General features: G+C 38.7%; 1 protein-coding gene across 6 annotated transcripts in view; it reads left to right on the forward strand.

The window, feature by feature from the left end:
• Positions 1 to 20987, forward strand: part of myo1b (myosin IB) — a 56427-nt gene that overhangs the window by 484 nt on the left and 34956 nt on the right. For all 6 annotated transcript variants that reach the window (XM_068328595.1, XM_068328597.1, XM_068328596.1 and 3 more), the window contains exons 2-3: positions 8452 to 8595; positions 11055 to 11170. In XM_068328595.1, the coding sequence (XP_068184696.1) occupies positions 8470 to 8595; positions 11055 to 11170 (242 nt within the window). In that variant the 5' untranslated portion in view covers positions 8452 to 8469. The remainder of the gene's footprint in view (positions 1 to 8451; positions 8596 to 11054; positions 11171 to 20987) is intronic.

Genomic DNA, 20987 nt, shown 5'->3' on the forward strand with positions numbered 1-20987 from the left:
TGACCGTCGCATTTGTACCCGTGGCTCGTTTAGCAACATTAATGGACAGTGTGGTCGCTAATTGCCCACATCTGCTTGTTTAATTTAAACACAATCTTTGCAATCACTGCAGATCCAGACGCAGAGGAGCGTAGCAGATGTGTCCGCTCTCTCCACTCATTCACAGCGCAGCCTTTTAAACCCAACCAAAAAGTTTGGTTTGTCATTTGTCATTTGTCATTGTCAATTTCGATGACGAAATTAGTTCTTATTCACGCAGTTGAAGAAAGTATGTAAAGATCAAAATGACATGGGAGAATTGACTTTTGAGAGATAAGTAAACTCGCCTCCACTTTTAGGGTCACCGGAAGTAATATACAGTACAATTTAATTAGAATGAAATCCTCACTTTGCGCCAACTACAATCTGCGGATTTATGGTATACAAAAAGGTCAATGTCAGATTTTAAAGTGGATGAAGTGATTGAAGTTGGGGTTACTCACTCTTTAGCCCTAGCTTTTAAGAGATCTCAGTGCTGCTGACTAGGATAAATGATGGGCAAACTTGGGCTCCTTGAATAAAACCCCACAGAATTATCTCCCCTTTCTCCCCCTTGTTGGAGTTTACCTGCTTTTTCTCCTCTGAGATCCCTTGAGGAATCCAACCTGGACCCAATAAAAGCAACCGTGTAGGAGAACTCCTTACAGGAAAGAAAACTGTTGAAGGTTTAGGGAAAATCTGCATCACAAGGAAGTGTATTTAAATATGTCGTTGTTTTATGACATGAAAATAGATTGCGTGTGAGTGAATGGAGGAATTTAGTACAATGAAACTATTCATGTGTGAATGCGTGGAACATTTGATCTCTCCACTTATTGAAGTTCTCTATGTCTTATTTTACTTACAGAACAAATAAAGCAGAATTTTACCCTCACATGAATTCATTTAGTACAAACTTTATGATAAACCCAACGTCTAACTCCATTTGTGAACATAGAAATCCCAAGAGAGGAAGCTTTTTTGTGTGGGGGGTTTTCTACAAATATGTCCTTGTTATTTGGCCAGAGCCTTGCTTGCAAAAGAAGGGAACTTTACTACCACTCTGATCAAACAAACAGTGATGTAAGATGAATGTGTGTGTATGTGTGTGTGTGTGACTAATGTGTCGTAAGTCATCAAACACTTGAGAAAAGTAGCAACCATGTAACTCAGACTTGGAAGGCATCAGTGCGTGGGATGACTGGCTTCTCCGGCAGCTCTCATCAGTGTGAGCTCATTGGCTAAAAGTTTATAAGTCTGAGCTGGCATATTAAAATGTATTTTATATCTACTGTCATAATGTCATACAATTTAACAAGAAATGTGAATTTAAAAACTCAACCTGTTCATTTTTACATTTATGTCATAATCTGGTCATGTTTTCTTCCACTAAAATTAAACATGAAGTCTTTTTAAACAATAATAACTGATCTTTAACTTTTACAAGCTCAGAGTCAACAATGAGTTTTGCTTTCAGAAGGATGCTTAACTGTTATCTAGCTTTCACATACTCTTATCTGGGTTTTTTTTTTCAGATAAGGATTTAAAACAACTGTGGTCAAGAAGGTTACACCTTATATGACCGTTCAGAGACGGACTGACCTCTTATAATTACGATCATTGTTTTGCTGCATGTTTTACTTGTGCTTGAGCGTTAACTTACAGGATGATGACCTAGCATTCTCTATCAGAATTTTCTGGTAGAAAGCGAATTTCATATCCTGTCTTAATTATGACAAGTCATCCTGACCCTAAGGAAATGAAGCATCCCTACAACGTTCAACATTGCACTTCTACGTTCATGCTTGAGAATTAATTAATGTTCTTTAGTGGAATTCTACAATTAGTTTATGCCTGATATAATGGGACTACGTGTTCCAAGAGGTTCAAGTTTTGACTCATCACTCGATAGAATATTCTTTTCACGGGGTCATTATTCTGTGTTATGGGAAAATTCAGATGAGCCCTCCTAATAAGACACCTTCAGATGAATGTTGCTGCTATTACAATGGAAAAATCAAGCAAAAGGGCTCAACAGTAGTTTGTCAACTATATGGTTATAATCCACCCCATGTTAAACAAGTATGCTTCATGCCTTGAACGAAGATGATGGAAAGCGTGTTTTTAGCCATTGTCTGAGAAACGACACCAATTTTTTGTTCTCCATGCTCTTAGCCAAATGGTCATTCATTTTTTTAAAACTGAATTTACTATATTCTGCTAGGTTTAATCTTAAATGATTGTACACTTTTGGTAGACTTGTCATAAGGTGGTTTGACTTGAGTTGGCAGAGTTTTCCTTTATTTCATGAAAAAAGTCCCACACCTGACTGAGTAATGCTAGCATGAGTCTGGTCATAATTACACTTTTTCTTTTGTTTATAGTAGTTGCAAACTGTAGGCGTTTTACCTCCATCGTTTGGTGGTCATACTTCATTACAACTAAACAACAATAACCACATATACTCCTCAACGCCCAACCAGAGGATATCAGTGTCCATCATTTAACTGTTTGCTAACAGCACCAAGCTGGTGGACTTCAAACGGACCAAATGCAGTATTCAAGTCAAATTTACACAATTGCCCTTCAGAATTAATAAAATTATCTAAATTGACAGAAACCCGTTATTTTGCGCCCTTCTTGGCCTCTTTCAGGTGCACTTATGTCCTGGGATACTGTGGTCTTTTTTAGATCCTGCTTCAAGGCGGTGATGTATTGTAATTGTCAGTATTCGTCCGTTTGTCCGTTCGTCTGTTCGTTCATATGTCCACCAAATATCTTCGCAACCTTTGCAGATAGAAAGATGACACAAAAAGCACATTGAAGCAGCAAAGAGGATGAAAATGAGATGCTGACCTTGATCTTGGGAAAACTAGGTCAAGGTCAAATTTCAACTTTTGTACACTCAGAAACTGGATACGATAGAAAGACAAGAGAGGAGGCCAGTGTGAGTAAGACCATAGATCAAAGCTAGTGATTTTATCTACCTATGCACTAGCTTTGATCTATGGTTGCGAAGATATTTGGTGGACAAATGAACGGATGGACGAACGAACTGACAAACAAACAGACGAACACTGACAATCGCAATACTTCACTGCTTTGAAGCGAGATGTAATAAAGACCAGTGTGTGTTGGTTGACAGGTTTATGTTTAACCAGTCAGAATGATTCTGCGTTGAAAACTGTTTGATTTGTACAGAAGACAGAAGTTCACTCAAATATCTTTTCAGATTGTTCTATTTGGTGTGACTGTGAGTTGGTGCCAGTTTTTGTTTATGCCTGATTTTTCTGACATATTGACACACAGATCTGTCACTCTGTCCTGAACTTTTCTTTAGCACAGACAAATGTCTGACTGCCACTCCACGTAGGAGGGCTTTAGTCTTCATCTTTGCTAGCAGCAGCCCATGATGCTGTGGCTTTCTTGCCACCTGACCAGGCTGGCTTGATCTGTAGGAAATTTACAGACCATTGCACCGCATAAAAGATTTTATTGGTGGTTTGTTTGCACATGGCCACACCAATGTGTTCTCAAAAAACCACTCCCAAGATAGAAGGATTACAGTCATTTCTCTGCTTCGTTCACACAATGACCATGTCCTTTCTCACAGACCATATGTGTTCATAGACGGCACGTTTGCTTTTTTTGATTGTAATGAAAGCGTTTCGACAGTGATAGTCAGTGTGAACTGTTTGTTTTTAATCAAGGACATGCATCCTTAATAGTCACAGCTGGTTTATTGGCTCCACTTTATGTATTTTCAACGTCATTATTCTACTGCCAGCACGGTTGTTGACTTCTGTATGATGGCTTCTCCCCTCACCAAAGAATAGAAAAAGGCACTTGGCTTGGGCCTGTAAATAATATATACAATTAATGGTGCTTTCTGTTTTCCCAGTGGCATGAATCTAGCTCAGAGGCAGATGGCAAAGTAGATTTTGTAATATTGGTGGTTATATGCAGTAAAATCACATCTCTGGCCCATATATTGCAATCTGACCATTAAAGATGAACCTCTCATAAATGTTTTAATTTTTTTCTGAGGAAACAACTCTAACTACAACACTTTAATCTAGATTGGTCATAGATCAATTTCAATTATGTGACCTCTTCTGAAAGTGAACCATGAAAGAGAAGAAGGAGAATACTGATTATTTGTGGTAAATTTATATTGCTCAATCTGATGATGAATCTTGGCATAGTTGTGCCAGGAATCATGTTGAAACTCTATTTTGCACTATCACCACCATCGTTATACTCTTCATTCTCGTCAAGCCATTTAAAATAGGGATTTAAAAAAAAATAGGAATAAAATGTTTTTGTCAGTTCTGGTAGACAACATCATCATTTAAAGTGCCAAACATCAATGGTAAAACACCCATCTGTCATTCACAGGCACTGGGCCAGTCAGAGGTGACAGCATCCAGATGATGGTATTTGACGATAAGTTTCCGTTTATCTCTGATACATGAGATTTAGATTTGAGATTAATAACGGCTAAACCGTGTGGGCCCCTGTGACGCTTGCCTGCTAAACATGCGTCAGAGAGATTTAATCAATCTCTCTGATGCATTTTGCATCAGAGAGATTGATAAAGCTGAAACCTTCTGATCCAGTTTCTACTCATGATTTGCAAAAGGTTCATATTGTGGTCATTTTAACTTAATAAAGTGAGTGTATTTTGGAAAAAAAAAAAGGAAAAATTGTAATGACAGCAAAAGTTTTTTTTGTGTCCTTTATGTGTACACCGAGGCAAACCGCAAGCAGTGAAAATAATCTCCGGGGTATTAATCAGGGCTGTCAGGTTTTTTCTCATTCTCCCTCTTTGGATCCAGTACAACAGTTAGCAGCAGGCAGCAAGTCTTATTAATGGGACTGTGTCACTCGCTGCCTAGAAGCCAGCTCCAAATCTGGGGTAGTGGGTTATCAGCAAAGGAGCTAAGGGCACTGTGCTTTCAGGATGCAGACAGATGCAATATGTCATTGGTCAGAATGGGGCAGCAGTCAGACAATGGGTTCTCCCTGCTCGCCCAACACACTTCAACATCTGTTTTCACTGAGGTGGTTTCCAGTCACCGGGTTGTTAGCTATTTGTAGCAATTGCATGGTCCCTATTGAGTCTGCCAGAGTAATGCATACATTGTCTGTTGTGATGAATGGTTAATATTCAGAGACGATGATTAAGTGTTGGTGAATTTCAGTGTATTTACATGTGAGGTACATAAACGTGAGTCTAATCAATTCTATTTTATAGCCCAGAATCACAAATTACAATTTGCCTCAAAGAGCTTTACCATCTGTACAGTAGGCAGCACTCTCTCTGTAGACCAGTGGTTGGGGTTCATTTGCTAAACTATAACTAGGAATCTTATCTATTTAAATTAATGTGGTACTTGCCTCTATTGGGAATAAAAAACCTGTATTGCTATTGCAAAACAGCAGCATGATGAGACCCTACAGACAGAAGACATATGGTGTGAGATCACAGAACAGGTGATTTCGTACCCCCAGAGAATCAGCTACTATGTAAAAAGGGGAATGGCTTGATGTAAAAATTGCATTGCAGACGTCCAAAACAGCTGGTCGAGAAGAGCGTTCGCCGAGAAGGTTTTGGCACAATGCCACCAGATTGGCACATCGCATTAGCCAAGAGGCACAAAACAACAGACGTCACTGAAATGTAAGGGGGGAAGCAAACAAATGTTTTTTCCTCGGTTCTGTACATCCCTGTGAGGCTGAACTATTGGCGTCTTGCAGCCCTCTAGACATTTAAAGACAAGTTTTAATTGCGGGAGAACTTTCATTTTTCAAAACCCATCTGTCTTGGCCTACCTTTTTTCTTTGAAGATTGGTTTTCGTGCTGAGCTTGAGAGTGAGTGGTTTTATAACTGGAGTCTTGCCTTCTAGTAAGAACCAGGCAGCTTCTTTATGGCCCAATAACACCATGTCCTGCAGGAGAACAAAAGCAGGGACGTCAAGCAGAAGGCTACGCAAAGATTTTTTTTTTTTCCCCGGGAATGTCATGCCACACAGTAGTGGCTGTTTAAAGTTAACTTGACAGCTGAAAGAGGGGATTTGTGAGCTTTGAACCATCTTGTTTTAGCTGTCCCGCAATCACTTCATCTTACTTCCATTCTCATCATTGTTTTAATTCTTCAGAAAGCATTTCTAAAACATGAGTTGTTTATAAATTAGCAGATTTCTCATATTTTAATTCTCAACCATCCTGCGTCTGTTTCTGTTTATGCAAAAAACATCTGTACTGGGAGGCAATGAACAGTGAATTACTACATGCCCTCATCTGTCCTTGACAACAGCAGACAGCAGGTCTTTAGTACTGCAAAGCCCCGTATCGAGGTCCTGAATCCACCCTAGGCCCCTCTTTTATCTGTGGCCCTACAGCATTGGATTACTGTCCCAAAGGACATGGAAGGCAACACTGGACTGAAAACTGCCACAGACAGCAGTGTCTTTGTCGTGGTTCTCTCCAGCAGAGATTCTTCACCACCCGCAAATCATATATTGATACAATAAGTGATCTGGTTAGAGGGGACTATGAAGCAATTTACTGTTTTTAGGGCCATTTGTCGGATTTATAAGAAGCATAGAAAAGGGAGTGCATTCCAGCTGTGCAGACAACCAGAGGTCAAGGACAAAGTTTCTTAGTTATGTAATTGCCTATGGGACATTCTCACGTGTGCCACAGGAGAAAAAAGACTTGAGTCGCCTATTAAAAGGCCCCCCTCCTCTGTCAGCACTCCTCTGTCAGAGTCAGGCCACTGCTGTACAAACATGTCCAACCAAGAATTTATTTACATAGGCTAAATTTATAACTGCTTATTTACTCGTCAGAGAATAGATCTTTAAATATGCTTCTGGAAACCATACAGACAATGGAAAATCTACTCAATATGAAGACCCAACAGTATAATATAGTGATCAGGATTATGAAATGCCATTTCTTGTGTCCTTGTTTTTAAATATCTACAAAGTAATAAAATAACAAGACTTTTGTGAGCATGTAGTTGTTGTCGGTCTTACGGTAATATTGTGCACTCCTTTTGTATGATGGTGTTTGCAAATGGCCTGTAGGCATACTACTGCCGCCCTTGTTGCAGTGGTCCTGCTATGGAATCCAGGGCTTTGAACCGGTTCGTGGAACAAAAGCGAAAAATAGAAACTTTTTGTATTTTGCCAGGAACGAAAACAAAACCAAAAACTTTATATTTTTTTAAATGTCTGAAACAGAATTGATTATTCAAAATAATAGTAACCGGTTAATAAAGTTGTTTTTTTTTTTTTTTTCACATCCCGCTTCAAAGTGGTGATGTATTGTAATTGTCAGTGTTTGTGTGTTTGTTCGTTAGTCCACCAAATATCTTCGCGACCGTTGCAGATAAAAAGATGATACAAATAGCATATTACTCGGGCTGCAAGGGGGATGAAAATGAGATGATGACCTTGACCCTGAGAAAACTAGGTCAAGGTCACATTTAAACTTGTACACTCAGAAACCAGATAAGATAGAAAAACCTGGGAGAAGGCTAGTGTAAGACCATATATCAAAGCTAGTGCTTTAATCTGACAGTAGGTCAGAGCACTTTGATCTTTGACCTATGCAAGTAGGTCAGGGTAAAATTTTGTTCAGGGGTGTCGCGGGATGTTGCAGTCTGTGACTGCCTTGGTTCTAGTTTGTACTTGAAAGTGTGTGCGTGTGTGGTTGTGTGTGGCTCCGCAGTGCACTGGCATCGTGCCTGGAGTTTCCCCCGCCTCACGCCCTAAGCCAGCTGGAATAGGCTGCAGCTCCCTGTGACCCGCCATAGCGGACATAGAGGTAGAAGATAGATGAATGAATGAATGAAAAAAATATCTGACCTCATGTTTCACTTCCTGTCATTCACTCAATGCGGAGTTCCCCGGACTCTGCTCTGTAATTCTGAAACTTTGATACTTTGTAACTTTGAAACTTAGAAGCTTTGAAACTTTGTTGCATCATAAGCATCCAGATTCTCATTCCTGAGTTCCGTAACTGGATGAGTGCTGTTGTCCTGTTTACTGTCGGGACAAATTACAGTATGTAAACTAATTGCCAATTTAAAAGCCCTATAGCCTACCTACTGATTTTTATTTACAAGGAACATTATTAACAGGTTCGGAAACATCAATTCTTAGGTGAAACGTAAAAACAGAAGAAAAAAAAAACGATTGGCAAAAAATTCTGGTTCAAAGCCCTGGTAAAAAGGCTTGAGAATAACCATGAATCGTGATGGACTTACTTGAATATACAATAATTACTGCCCACCCCCCCTGAATCAATGCAGAAAAAGTACTCTACTGCTGTAGAAGTGCTCAAAAGCCCCAAAGTGTAAATCTTTGAACATGTACAGCCTGAGTGACCTGTCTCTTTTTATCCTGTGTATTTCTGTGTAGGGGAAGCCTGCAGCCAAAATGGAGGTGAAGACATCACTTCTAGACAACATGATTGGGGTTAGTGACATGGTCCTCCTGGAACCCCTGACTGAAGACTCATTCCTGGAGAACCTGAGGAAACGCTTTGACCACAATGAGATCTACGTAAGTAACTGTTGTTTATGTTAATAACTCTGTTGTTCCTCAATCATTTTAGGTGGCAGAGGTGGCACACAAACTAAAGTGATCAGTCAGTAAATTAATCACTAAGGGGCTGTAGATATATCTTGCAATGAGGCATGGAATCCAGAGCTCACAGATAAGATGGAACTGGCTGGCTCACTGTTTATCTTTAAAAGAAAGGGGTTGTTGAACTATTATGCCTGTGTCAGTCAACTGGATCTGAGCTTTGGGCTTTGGCACTCTTCTCTGCAGGTCAGCTGCTGTACATGTAAGCTAAGATGATTGCAGCCATGCTTTGGTTGCTGCTGGCTCACAGTATTCTGAGCCCAAGGAATGATGTCATCTCGTACACCAATGATTGCCTTAGTGGCGCGAGAGATTTTGTTGCGATGCAGCCCACATCCTGCTGAGGAATGGGAATCTGTATTCACGTTTCAGATGCCCTCAATCCGCTGTCCAAAACTAGCTCAGTGCCTTTTTTCTTCCTACATGGTGATGACCTAAATGTTATGTGGTTATGAAACATGTAGTATATTTTGCTCATATCTGTGAAGCCAGAGTTTAAATGGCATCTTAATGGAAAGGTAAATGAACGGTTTGATCATACTGGAAGGATTTTTTTGTGGAGTAAGCTGCACCTCAGGAGTGAGGACCGAGAAAAGTGCTGAAGCCTACACTTATCCAATAAATCTGTGGTGAATGGTTCCAGCATGTGAATGTATTTTTCCTCAGTGGCATCATTCCTTACAAATGGCCCCAACCCCCGACCCAGACTATCATATGACAACACAGCAGAGGAGACATTGTTTTCCAGAGGGATAGCACATCATGTATCCAATTATTTGTGGAAAATCAAAGAAAATGAAACGCGCCTTTTTACCTGTCACCCTGCTTCCTATGCTTCACTTTTCATTTCTAAACCATAAGAATCAATCTGTCTTATTTAACTTGTGATGCTTGTTTAGTCTCCATCTTCACGCTGTGTCATGAGCTGCAGGATTAGGTGTACCATCTTCTTTTTCTGCTCCATGCAAAAGCTGAAGTAGGATCATCTCAAACATATAATGAGCTTCAACTCAAATCTGTTTAGTGGCATTTCATGACAGATGAAGAGATCAAGTTACTGATTTATATTTCCTACAAAATCAGCAAGCTTTCAGCCCTATCCAGTAATGGTAATTAATCATTGTATTTAATACAAAAATCCAGACATTCTGAAGTAACATATTTTCAACACTGTGGGGAGTGGCTTGTATGACATAAGAAAAAAAAAATATAAACCATATTTTAATCTATATGGTATTTTGGCATGTGGTGCCATACTTTTAGCAAATGAACAAATGGGCATTCAAAACACAAACAGATGTAGAACTGCAAGAGAAAGCACATGTCAGAAATTGCTATACAGTATTGATTGCTGCTGATAAACACACTACCCTTTGGATTTTTGCTAAAAATCCATTGGACCTTTTTGCAGTGGAAGGTGCTGAAAAACCTTTAAAAAATGACATTGGTTCTGAGCAAGATGAAAAAGAGACAGAAATAAATGTATATTATAAATATATAAAGCTTTTCCTGAATCCAATAATGAGCTCTTTTGCTTTTTTATGGTTTATGAGATGACTTTTGAAGTAACAGTGAAGTCCTGTGCAAGTATGCTACTATTAAATATACATGAGGGCCCTTCATTAACACATAATACTTTGTTTACTGTATGCACACTTCTTTTTGTACCTGTTCTCCTCACTTGAAAAGCCTAATTTTGACTGTGGTGGGTTTGAATGAGAGGCTGTGGGAGGTGCTGCCACAGAGAAGGCCGTGCTCCAATCTTGTCAGAGTGGGTTATGCAACAGCCATTACTGTGGAAAGCAAAGAAAATGTTTCAGGGTGATGTTTAAAGTGCTCTCTGGGCTTTGTTTTTAGCGTAGGATGATGAAGATGACTAGTTATATTTGCTTTCATAGATATCAGACCTATGTGAATGTTGCATAAGGGTGGTCTATCTTTATATACGTATACATACACATATATACAGATTTTTTTTTGTAAAAAAACATTTTTTTGTTTGTTTTCTGACATTTACAAGAGTTTAGTGCACAACAGCAGCTTAAATGTATGCGAGTCAGGCATAGGTAAGGCCTCACTCAATACCGTGAGTTTACTATGTTTACTGCTCAGCCACTATACAGTATTCCATAAATTTTTCTTTGCTTTTACATTCCTTCACTTTCACTCTCAGCGTTGCACACTTCAACATTGCATTAGAAATATCCAGCTTGAGAAATGTCTTACAGAGGCAGAATTTCTCTCATCCCAAAATAACAAACACCCAAATGGATTAGATAAGAGAAGTACGAAGCTACTGCGCCTGTGAGTCAGCGTGAGGTAATGAAAATGCCATTGCCATGTGGATTCATATAAATATTTTCATCTTTCTGCAGACCTACATTGGCAGTGTGGTGATCTCCATGAACCCCTACAGGTCTCTGCCCATCTACACTCCAGACAAGGTCGAGGAATATCGGAACAGGAACTTCTACGAGCTGAGTCCACACATGTGAGCCCATACCAAGCAACTATATATTTTGATTTTGAACTTTACAGACCACAACACCTACAGCTTTATGGTTTTAGCTTTATTGGGACTTCATGATGATTTTCAAGGCTTTGTGTGATTTGTTGTCATCTGTCTGTCAAAGATACAGTATATTGTATTCTCTGAGGATTATCAGTTTGGACCAAGCCACCAATGAGGAGGGGTAAAGGGGGACTGACATCAGACGGACAGTAACTCTTGTATGGAAAGTCATTCTGGTGCTTTAGCCAGCCATTCACTGTGCCATCTGTCCTCTGGCAACATTAAGTCAGCATTTCTGTTCAGCCGACGAAACAAAGCCCGGTAGTCAATTAGCCTGCTGCGTCTCTAGGCTGCAGAAAAACCCGTCAGAGTGACAAAATGAAAGGCTGAGAGTGCCCACATCCAAGAACAGACACACTCCCTGTAGACAAAGGCAAGTCCCCTGGCTTTGATTTATTGTCAGCTACAGTACTGACATGACACAGTCTTAGGCTGGTTCACCCCTTCTGGGTTCTCAGTGCCTTTCTGGGGCTCCCAGTGAGCACAAGGGGATTTTCTCTTTGTTAGAAGATTACCAGATTGCATGTGCATTTTTTGGGGTTGTCCTGATTTACCTTTTGAATAATGATGAGTCCTAAAGCTCAGTTGACCTCATGACAATTGTCAGTAGGACAGTCCAGCTCATAGATGAATAGCTTAAATGGAGATGTTGGATAATTTGTTGATGAATTTGCAAGTTAATTTTCATACCACATGGACATGAAATAAAGCCAAACATTCAAGAGCACACATGTATGCTTGTTCCAGGAAATTGCTGTATTGTTATTTGTATGAGTATCAATTACCTCTCTCCAGTCTATTCAAGCTGCCTCGATGTTCCGTCTGAAAAATCAAGACAATGCCTAAACCATCTGTAAGTCCACAGAGCTATGATTCAGTTAAAGTCATACAAAACCAGAGTGACTGAGGTGTTTTACCAACTGTTGAGTCCGGCTACAGTAGAATACACTATCTTTCAACTGCTGTATCTATAATGACCACCTTACTTCATATTTAGTGAAATGTACAACCTTTAAACATGGTAAATGTCCATCTATCCAGTAATTTTTAATTAAAGGAAAATAGATAGATAGATAGATAGATAAATAAGCGCTGTTTAATAGGATAGGCCCTTGCACAGGCCATGAAATGTCAGTAAAAGACAGATTGTTTGAACATCTTCTGGTAGGGCCAAGCTCGCGGCTTTGCATTGACTGTCCTTAAGCTATGTAAAATCTTCAGTCTGCCCAAATGTTTCAATGACTTAATCCTCGATTTGTGTACTTTTTTGATCCTGCTATTATCTTAGTTTATCATAACTTGAGCTTTTGCTTTTTGATTCCCTTACACCCTTCATTAGTATCATCTATTGGATTTTGTGAGATTTGTTCTGCTTTTAAACAGAACTATAGGATGGATACATGACTTCCATGTGATTGCATGCACATGCTAACTGTTAATATGCCCAAGAAGGAGCTTATAGAGGTGAAATAGAGTTTCAGGATAGGAACCTGGGGAACACCAGGAGCAGAAGAAGAGAATGGACCTAGAGCTATGGAGAATATTTTATATTAATAATGAGATGGTTAAGCATGGTAGTGAGGATCTTCAGGAAACCTCACGGCTAAGATACTGTATGTCAAATAAATTCTGGGATCCAAAGTATCTAGTAATAAAATTATAGCCTTTTCCTTATGGTCCACAGAAAGCAGCAGGGTGCTATTAGAGGTTTTTGAAAGGGCCAAATATAACTAGGACACTTGTGTAGCCCCGTTGTCCACAGTTTGTGATAAGCTATGATAAGGCTAATCAACCTCTGTATAGAGAGGCAAAGGTCCACCCCTTCTAGGATTCATTTACGAGATGTGATTTACAGCCATGTTTATAGCTGTAATGCACTTATTTGGATCTGCAAGCTATTGGCATACCTGATGAGCTCAGAGGTTATGTCCAGGATTTGATTATTGTTCAAAGCGACAACATCACTTACATGACTGTTGGGGTGAAGTCTCAGGATTTTGTGTGTTTCCACACCTGACTACTCATATTAAATACATCACATAAAGTTGTATTTTTAACTTCCTGTATTGGGCTTCTCATACATTCTACATCATACATACATACATCTCATTCCTGCTGTGAAACATGCAAATTTACATCCCAAATCATTGTTTTCCTTGTCAACTGTATCTTCCGTGTTCTGTGTGCATGTTATTTTGTGTGTCGACAAAAAAAAGTCAAAAGTCAATGTGCAGTACATTTTTGAATGACTCTATCCCAGTGGCTTTCCCACAGCTTGAAACCACACTGTGGTTGTGCTTAACTTTTTCCATATTGACAAAGTTTAAACAATATCAGAGAATGTTTGGAAAGAAGCAATTTTCAGTATCAAAGTCTTAAATATAGACACCTGGAAGCAGCTGGATATTTGTGGTTATGCACATTTGGATGTTTTAATTTGAATACATTTGACTCAACTGGTATTCAAATTAGAGCAGCGTGAATGCATCACTGCAGGTGATTTAAATGCCTCCCCTGTTTGTCATGCTTTAAGCACAAAGCAAATAATTTTCATACATTTTTTTTCTGATCTCACTTCACAGTAATTTTAGTTGGTCTTAATTTTAAGGCCACAGAAGGTGAATGTAATACATTTAAATTAATTTAATATTTGAAAGCATGTAAACAAGTTTAGTTGGAACCTTGTTATGACTTTGTGAAATGTCCAAACTACGGACTGGCTGGGAGGCATTATTACCACACTGAGGGCTGAAGAGGATCAGTGATGGTTTTTAATCAAGATCACAACTGGGGGTCGTAGAAATCCTTGTTTTATTGTGTTTGATCCCCTTTCCACATTTAAACATTATAAAATCAATGTCACAGAACTGGTCGCATAATTAGTTCGCTCAGATTATTTATTTCTATTCCATTCCATTCTCCTAAGATAATGAATCACAAATCTGAAGCCTCATTGACTTGCTTTGTGGAAAGCTATACATCAACATCAATATTCAGATTCATATTTTATCATACACTGAAAATGAAAAGATTTGACGCTGTTTTTACTGCTATCACATCTTCATGTAAATTGGCATTGCTCCACTGTAACTATTGATGGTATGCATTTGGGGCTATCATAATCGATTGTTTCTTCTGCATAGATGATCAGCTTTACATGTGATTAGAGGGCAAGTATGGGCAGTTTTTATCATAGAAGTGAAAAAGAAAGGAATGCAATTGTTCGCATTGTGAATATTGGTGCATTTCTAAGACGACAGATTTTTTACAGAAAAAATAACAAGCAATAGATAACTGCTAAAATTTGCTATGTCAAAAAGTCTATTTTTTGAGACTTGCTGCCAGAACAAAGGAGTGGATGTAGTCAGCTGTGAACTGTGAACATCTGCTGATGAAATCAATTAATGCTGGACCCAAAGTAATCTGTGTGTGTGTGTGTGTGTGTGTGTGTGTGTGTGTGTGTGTGTGTGTGTGTGTGTGTGTGTGTGTGTGTGTGCGTGTGCGTGTGCGCGCACGCAGTTGAAGGGAGATCTGCATCTGGTCCATGGCTTCTAAATTTTTTTGCAGATTAATTCTTCTTAAACTTCCATATTAATTACAGGTGTTCTAAAAAACCAGTGGCTCATGTCAGCCATATGCAAGCACTGGACCACCACTTGAGCGCTTTGGCTGTACAAAACCAAAGCGCACTTTCTGCAAAAACTACACTGAGAAAAACAGATTTTATTAATTACATTTTTTTTCACCATGTGTAATCATGAAAAACATTAATTAAAAACCTTGATCTCTGGGAATTTCAGCAGAGAAACAAAAAAACTAGGATTGAAGAGAAGATGCGACACTTTCATTCGCAGCAAAATAAAGTCATTTACAATCATTTCAGATGGAGCCCTTATGTTGGGCAGAGATGTACGGTTTTCAAGTTAGTCTTATATTACATGTTGGAAACATGTAGTGAGATTGTGTCCATAAATTGCGCTATTAAAAGAAGTTTTGATTGCTTTCTATTTTAAATATACACAATAAATACTGTACTTGAAACAGAAGACCACCATTTCCTCAGCCGCCCAATTTAACAAACTGCTGTTGGCCCAGATGAGATGACTGTAATTAACTGGCAGGTGTTTTTTGTCCCCTCTGCCCACAACCGAAGCATTAGAAGACTAATGGGTGAGCTTTCTCCATGCAGAGCAGCTTTACAGATGGCCTGCAGTCATCTTTTGTATGTCCCTTGTCACCCAAGCCAGGCACAGATTGAGAAAAGTGTGTGTGTGTGCCCAGGCCACTAGCCCCATGTCTCCAGGGCAGGATTGTATTTCTCCAATGTTTAATGAGGTATTGAGACCCCTGATGGTCTCAGCGCTTGGTACCTTGTTCCTTGTGCCACCAGAGCATTGGCTACAAGGGTCATCACGAGTGGCTAATGGACCAGAGAGGCACCATACAAGGCATATGCCGGGGTTTTCATCTGTCCTGGCTTGACTGCTTTATTAAAGATGTCTGACATCTAGGTGTCAGTGAGTGTTTTCAGTGAGTGTTTTATTACTTCTCATGAAATACTTTATGATAGATTGACCATGTCAGATATAGGGTTGGTTTTCCTTTTTTAAGATTTTTTTTAGTTTGCACACAATGTTGCAGGACACAATATATTGCAGTAAGACATAGAATATATCATGTGTCCCTTATATATTTTTCCAGTATGCCTCTGTTTAGTAAACATTCCATAGTTACATGTATTATTAAGCAGTAGGTTGAAGCACGCACCCTGGTGAGTTTAGTCTAACTGAAATTACCCCACCTACACTATATATTTGAATAACCTCACTTGAAAGCTTAACGCTATCATGCTGTCACCAACTCCACCCAGTACCTGTCAATCAAGTGCCATACCAAACATAGTGCCCAACCAATCACGGTGCATCTGCCAGAAGGTATCACATGAACAATATGGCGTAAGGCATCTGCAATGTAAGGAGAAGAAACAACTATACATGGACTTCCCAGTTAACTTTATTTTAAGAATGTCATCACTGTTCCAACAATTTTCATGTTTTAGATGTGTTTGAGTCCAAACAGCAGGAACAACACAGAAAACAGCAACAAATTCTGAGTGAAACTCCGACTGAAAGAGAGGAAAGGACTGAGTCACAAAAAGAGAAATACTACTTAGCCAGAGCCAGTGAATGTGGGATATACAAAAAGTATGTACGTTTTACACCCTGACAGCTTCGGCTAAAAAGGAAACTCTTATATTTGCGATGTCTGTCCGTTTGGGAACAGCACGGGGTGAAAACTTTTCTAAATGCTGTCGTACTGTTGTCAAAAAAATTGGCAAAAGTCAACTGAAAAGGATAAAATCAAAGCTTCACTTTGGATGTTTATTAAGTTTCCTTCCAGCCTTGTTCATGAATATGATCAACAACCAATCTATGGCCAAAACAACAAGGAAAAATCATCAGACCGTCCAGTTGTGTTTCTGCTGTAGATTCTGTTTATTAATACTCCTCCAATGAAGACGAGCTGAATCCCGACTGTGATCTCATTCCGTATAGATGATCTTGAAAAGTCTGTCCACCAGATTACAGACTCAATGGAGGTCAGGATAGCGTCGGCATTGTAATTGGACATCCTGCTGGTTTTGGTTCCTGGTGTCCAATGCTCGCAACAGGATGTTTCCAACTCTGGAAAGTTACATCATCAAAAACTTCAACTTTTATTGTTCTAATAAAATGTAGAAATCACTGTTCAGGTAGTAAAGTAATCTCGGAGGAATATGCGCTAGCATACATGACATCACCGTGTCTCAACTTGTGTTGCAGCAAAAGCTAGGCTAGCATCAGTAGGCTATTGTTTAGCTGGAGCTCTCCACGTTAGCAGCATTAGCTCCATAGAACAATGTAGCTATTTATTCATTTCATGTGTTTGGTAAAGTCTGATATTATTGTTTTATCGTGGAATTTCCACGGGTTCCTGCTAGTCTTTATATCAAACTACTGCTAAATTTGTGAAAGCAAATAAATGATAATATATTGTGCACCACAAAAATTTCAACCAGGAAAGACAGGAAGACAGGATTCATTTCTAATCACATCCGTAGTCTGAAGACAGGGCGTTATTCATTTATTTATATATACTGATTATATATATATATGTATATATATATATATATTAAAAATGTATATATGTATATATATGTATGTATATGTATATATATGTGTGTGTATATATGTATATGTATATATGTGTGTATATATATACTGTATGTATGTATATGTATACATATGTGTGTGTATATATATATATGTGTATATATATACACACATATATATACATATATATATATATATATGTGTGTATATGTAGAATGTGGCCATTTAGATAAAATACCTGTGGTCTACCACAGCTGGAATGTGTAGCATTTATTGCTTTGTGGAAAACACACCTGTGTTTGCCTCGAGTGCTATCAGTTGGCAATAACGAAATGTTCTTGAATTTACTTTGAAAATTTCCTATGTAATATACAATATGTATGTGGGCATGCCTCTGAAATTAACTTATCTTCTGTCGGTACTTGCCTCAAAAGTCCAAATACAAAATTCTCGAACAATTATAATGTTTTTTCTGGGTAAATAAGCTTCTTGATCATCCATCACTGGCATGTAGTCTGTGCTCCAAGACGGTACATGTGTTCCTTTTTTAAAAATCCATCACAGCTGAAGTGGTTTGTTAGTAAGCCATGTGTACTTTGTTTCGGTTATGTATATAAAAATTACACTTTTCAAGGAGGCTGTAATTGCAGGCTAGAACCAGTTTGTAGGTAGATTAAGTGGGCACTTTTTGAAATGGCATTCTGACACAGGTGGGCAAAGTAAGTCCTCTCCAGCATGTGTGTTGGTTTAATGGCAAGCTCAGTTATCTGTGTGTGTGTGTGTGTGTGTGTGTGTGTGTGTGTGTGTGTGTGTGTGTGTGTGTGTGTGTGTGTGTGTGTGTGTGTGTGTGTGTGTCTCTCTTTTCCCACCCACCTCTCCAACCCAAAAATAACAAGTAAATGTATGAAAATGGATAATACCACCATTTATTATGAAGCGCTACATTTTTTCACATACATAGCACTGTAACAATGACATGCTGTCTATGTTCATGAATTACATCATACACACGTGCACACATGGTCTGTCTTCTTTAGCGCTTGGAGAGCCCAAGAAGAGCAGGGTGTTAAAGTGACAATTAGCCTGCAGACTGTCTTTATTGGAGTGTGTTGGCGATGGCCATCTCTTAAAACACAGTAACCACACTGTCCCGTTTTCTACTTTGGTCTGCAACTTTTTTGCATGTGATCCACCACTCTTCCCATGTTGTCTGTTTAAAGCTGCATTTTTATTTTTTATTTACATTTTTTATAGTTGCTGTGTGAACCTGTTTCTGGGCCCAAACAGTCATAACTCCAATCCTTAATAGAGAGATTTTGATTCCTCTGTTCCTTCCAAAGATAATAATCTGATCTGCAGATACTTTAGTACAACACTAGTTAAACATTGCCTGCTCTGTCATTCATTGCTTCAGTGAACTTCAGATTTTATCTTACAGATTTCCCTTTGTTCATGACTGTCCAAAAGCCATTGTGAACTCTGTCTATTCATAGTTAGAACAATGGTTATGGGGAATTTTATATGTGTACACAGCTTGAATAACACACGGGAGGGGCAAACTAAAATGAAACCCAATAGTGCTGTGGAATATTGTACCATCATGAAACCTTTTATGTCAGACAATTCTAGCATGCTTACATTTTAGGGAAATATTATCTGCATGTATATAGGTTAATCATCAGCTAATCCTCCTTTTAGTCTTCATGTTTGCTTTATTTTACTAGAATAGACACAAGTCTGGGGATATGACACAGCAGTCTTTTAGTTGAGGTGAAACAGTTTAGGGTCAGATGGACAACTGTAGCTCCTTGTGTTGAACTCCTTCTGAGAGGCTGTTTGAGCTGTATGTTCGATTAGGATGGGGCAACATGTGGTCAGTCACATGAAATCAAACAAGCTGTTAAAAAAGTTTTGTAAGTGATTAGCGTGAGTTCCCAAAGGGCCAGACTGGTATTGCAAAGAAAAACGTTCAATGCTTCTTGAAATCTAGTTTGCCAGACAGTGAAAGCAACCTGAGCATCTATTAAACAATCTCCACCACCAGGCTATAGCTTTTGCATTGAATTTTTTTTTTTTACTATAAACAGTTGATGTATTGGGACAACATTTCAAATAATTCAATTAATCAATCAAGTTTTATTCACAAACCATTTAATTAAATTGTCAATACTTTTTTTTTTCCATTTCAATCCAAAGCATTTAGCATTTTCTTAAAAATCAAAAGCAGAATTCAGACCTCCTACCAGTACCTACAAAAACATACATTTCTGTATCCTGTAAATACACAAGCATAAAATAAAAATGCATATTTTAATGAAAGATATTTATTCAGGCCTGGGTGCCCACATCTACTCTACAGAAAGCAAAAACCCATGACAAGATGACAAGACTTTGATTCTGTGTTACAAAGACGTTTGAATGTTTTTATCTTCCTTACTTCTTTTTAGTTTGGCTTTGGTCTGTAATATTGTACATCGTTTTAGTTTTTAGCTCTTGACAGATTTATTTACCTCTTTTCTGTGACCTCCTCATTTCCTGGCGGACAGGAGAAGGTGATGCCACCCACCTTTGTGCTGTCCTTGTGAGAAAAAAAACATTCAGTTCTGGTCAGAGCATCAACAACTTGAGTCCTGAGGCTTATACATGTTTTGAAGATATGCCAAGGGATCTTGTATTCAATAAGGCATTACTGTTTATGTCTGCGCAGTGTTTGTGTTAGTGGGAATATTTGTGCAGGGGATGTTGTAATGACTGCAGGGCTCAAAGATTATCTATATCCAAAATCCGTCCTTAGGAGATGTATTGATTACAATTGGAAAAACATCTACCTCCTCTTTTTGGGGTGATAGAGCATGATTTTTTTTTTTTTGCATAATAGGTTTATTTTTGAAAAATTTACCCATATTATTTATTATGTCCCAGTGATCCTTTGAGAACACTTGTATTTTTTGTTACCCTCAGGTACAGTAATTATTTCAAACTCAACTTTCTGGGCTTTGAATCAGGACTGAAAGATTTTAATATTGTATATCAGAATCAAAGTATAAAGTTCATTCCCAAGGTTGAAAAGAATTGTACCCAAATTTCTTCCAGCTCTGGTGCAGTGCTCAGTCTGCGCTAGACACTCTTGGGTTGCATTGCATCACTTTCAGCAAACTTCAGAGAAAAATAAAAACAGCATCACTGATCTTTCAGTTGACATTCTCTTCTAAATCAGAAGAAACAACAAATCTGTCACCATGTTAACACATCATTTACTGTTGACTGTAAGCAGTACTAAAAACAATATCTTTACTTTGAATTACCCCAGTCTGTATAGGTGGAGCGCCCCCGCCCTCAGAGCTGGGGAGAGGATGGAGGATATTTACATCTCCACAAATGATAGCAACATAGATTATTTAAATTCAGCTCACACTGAGCTAAAATCAAGCAAGTGCGCATGAATGAACTATTGCATTCCTTTTATTGGAGAGAGAAGATCTCTAGAGCACATGATTGAGACAGGAAGTCCTCAGATCTGATGGAGCTGCTGGTTTCTTGGCAAGGAAAATAAACCCTGTATCCCATCAAAAACCACAGTTTTT

Source organism: Antennarius striatus, chromosome 12 (genome assembly GCF_040054535.1).
Source record: "Antennarius striatus isolate MH-2024 chromosome 12, ASM4005453v1, whole genome shotgun sequence".
NCBI classification, from domain to species: Eukaryota; Metazoa; Chordata; class Actinopteri; order Lophiiformes; family Antennariidae; genus Antennarius; species Antennarius striatus.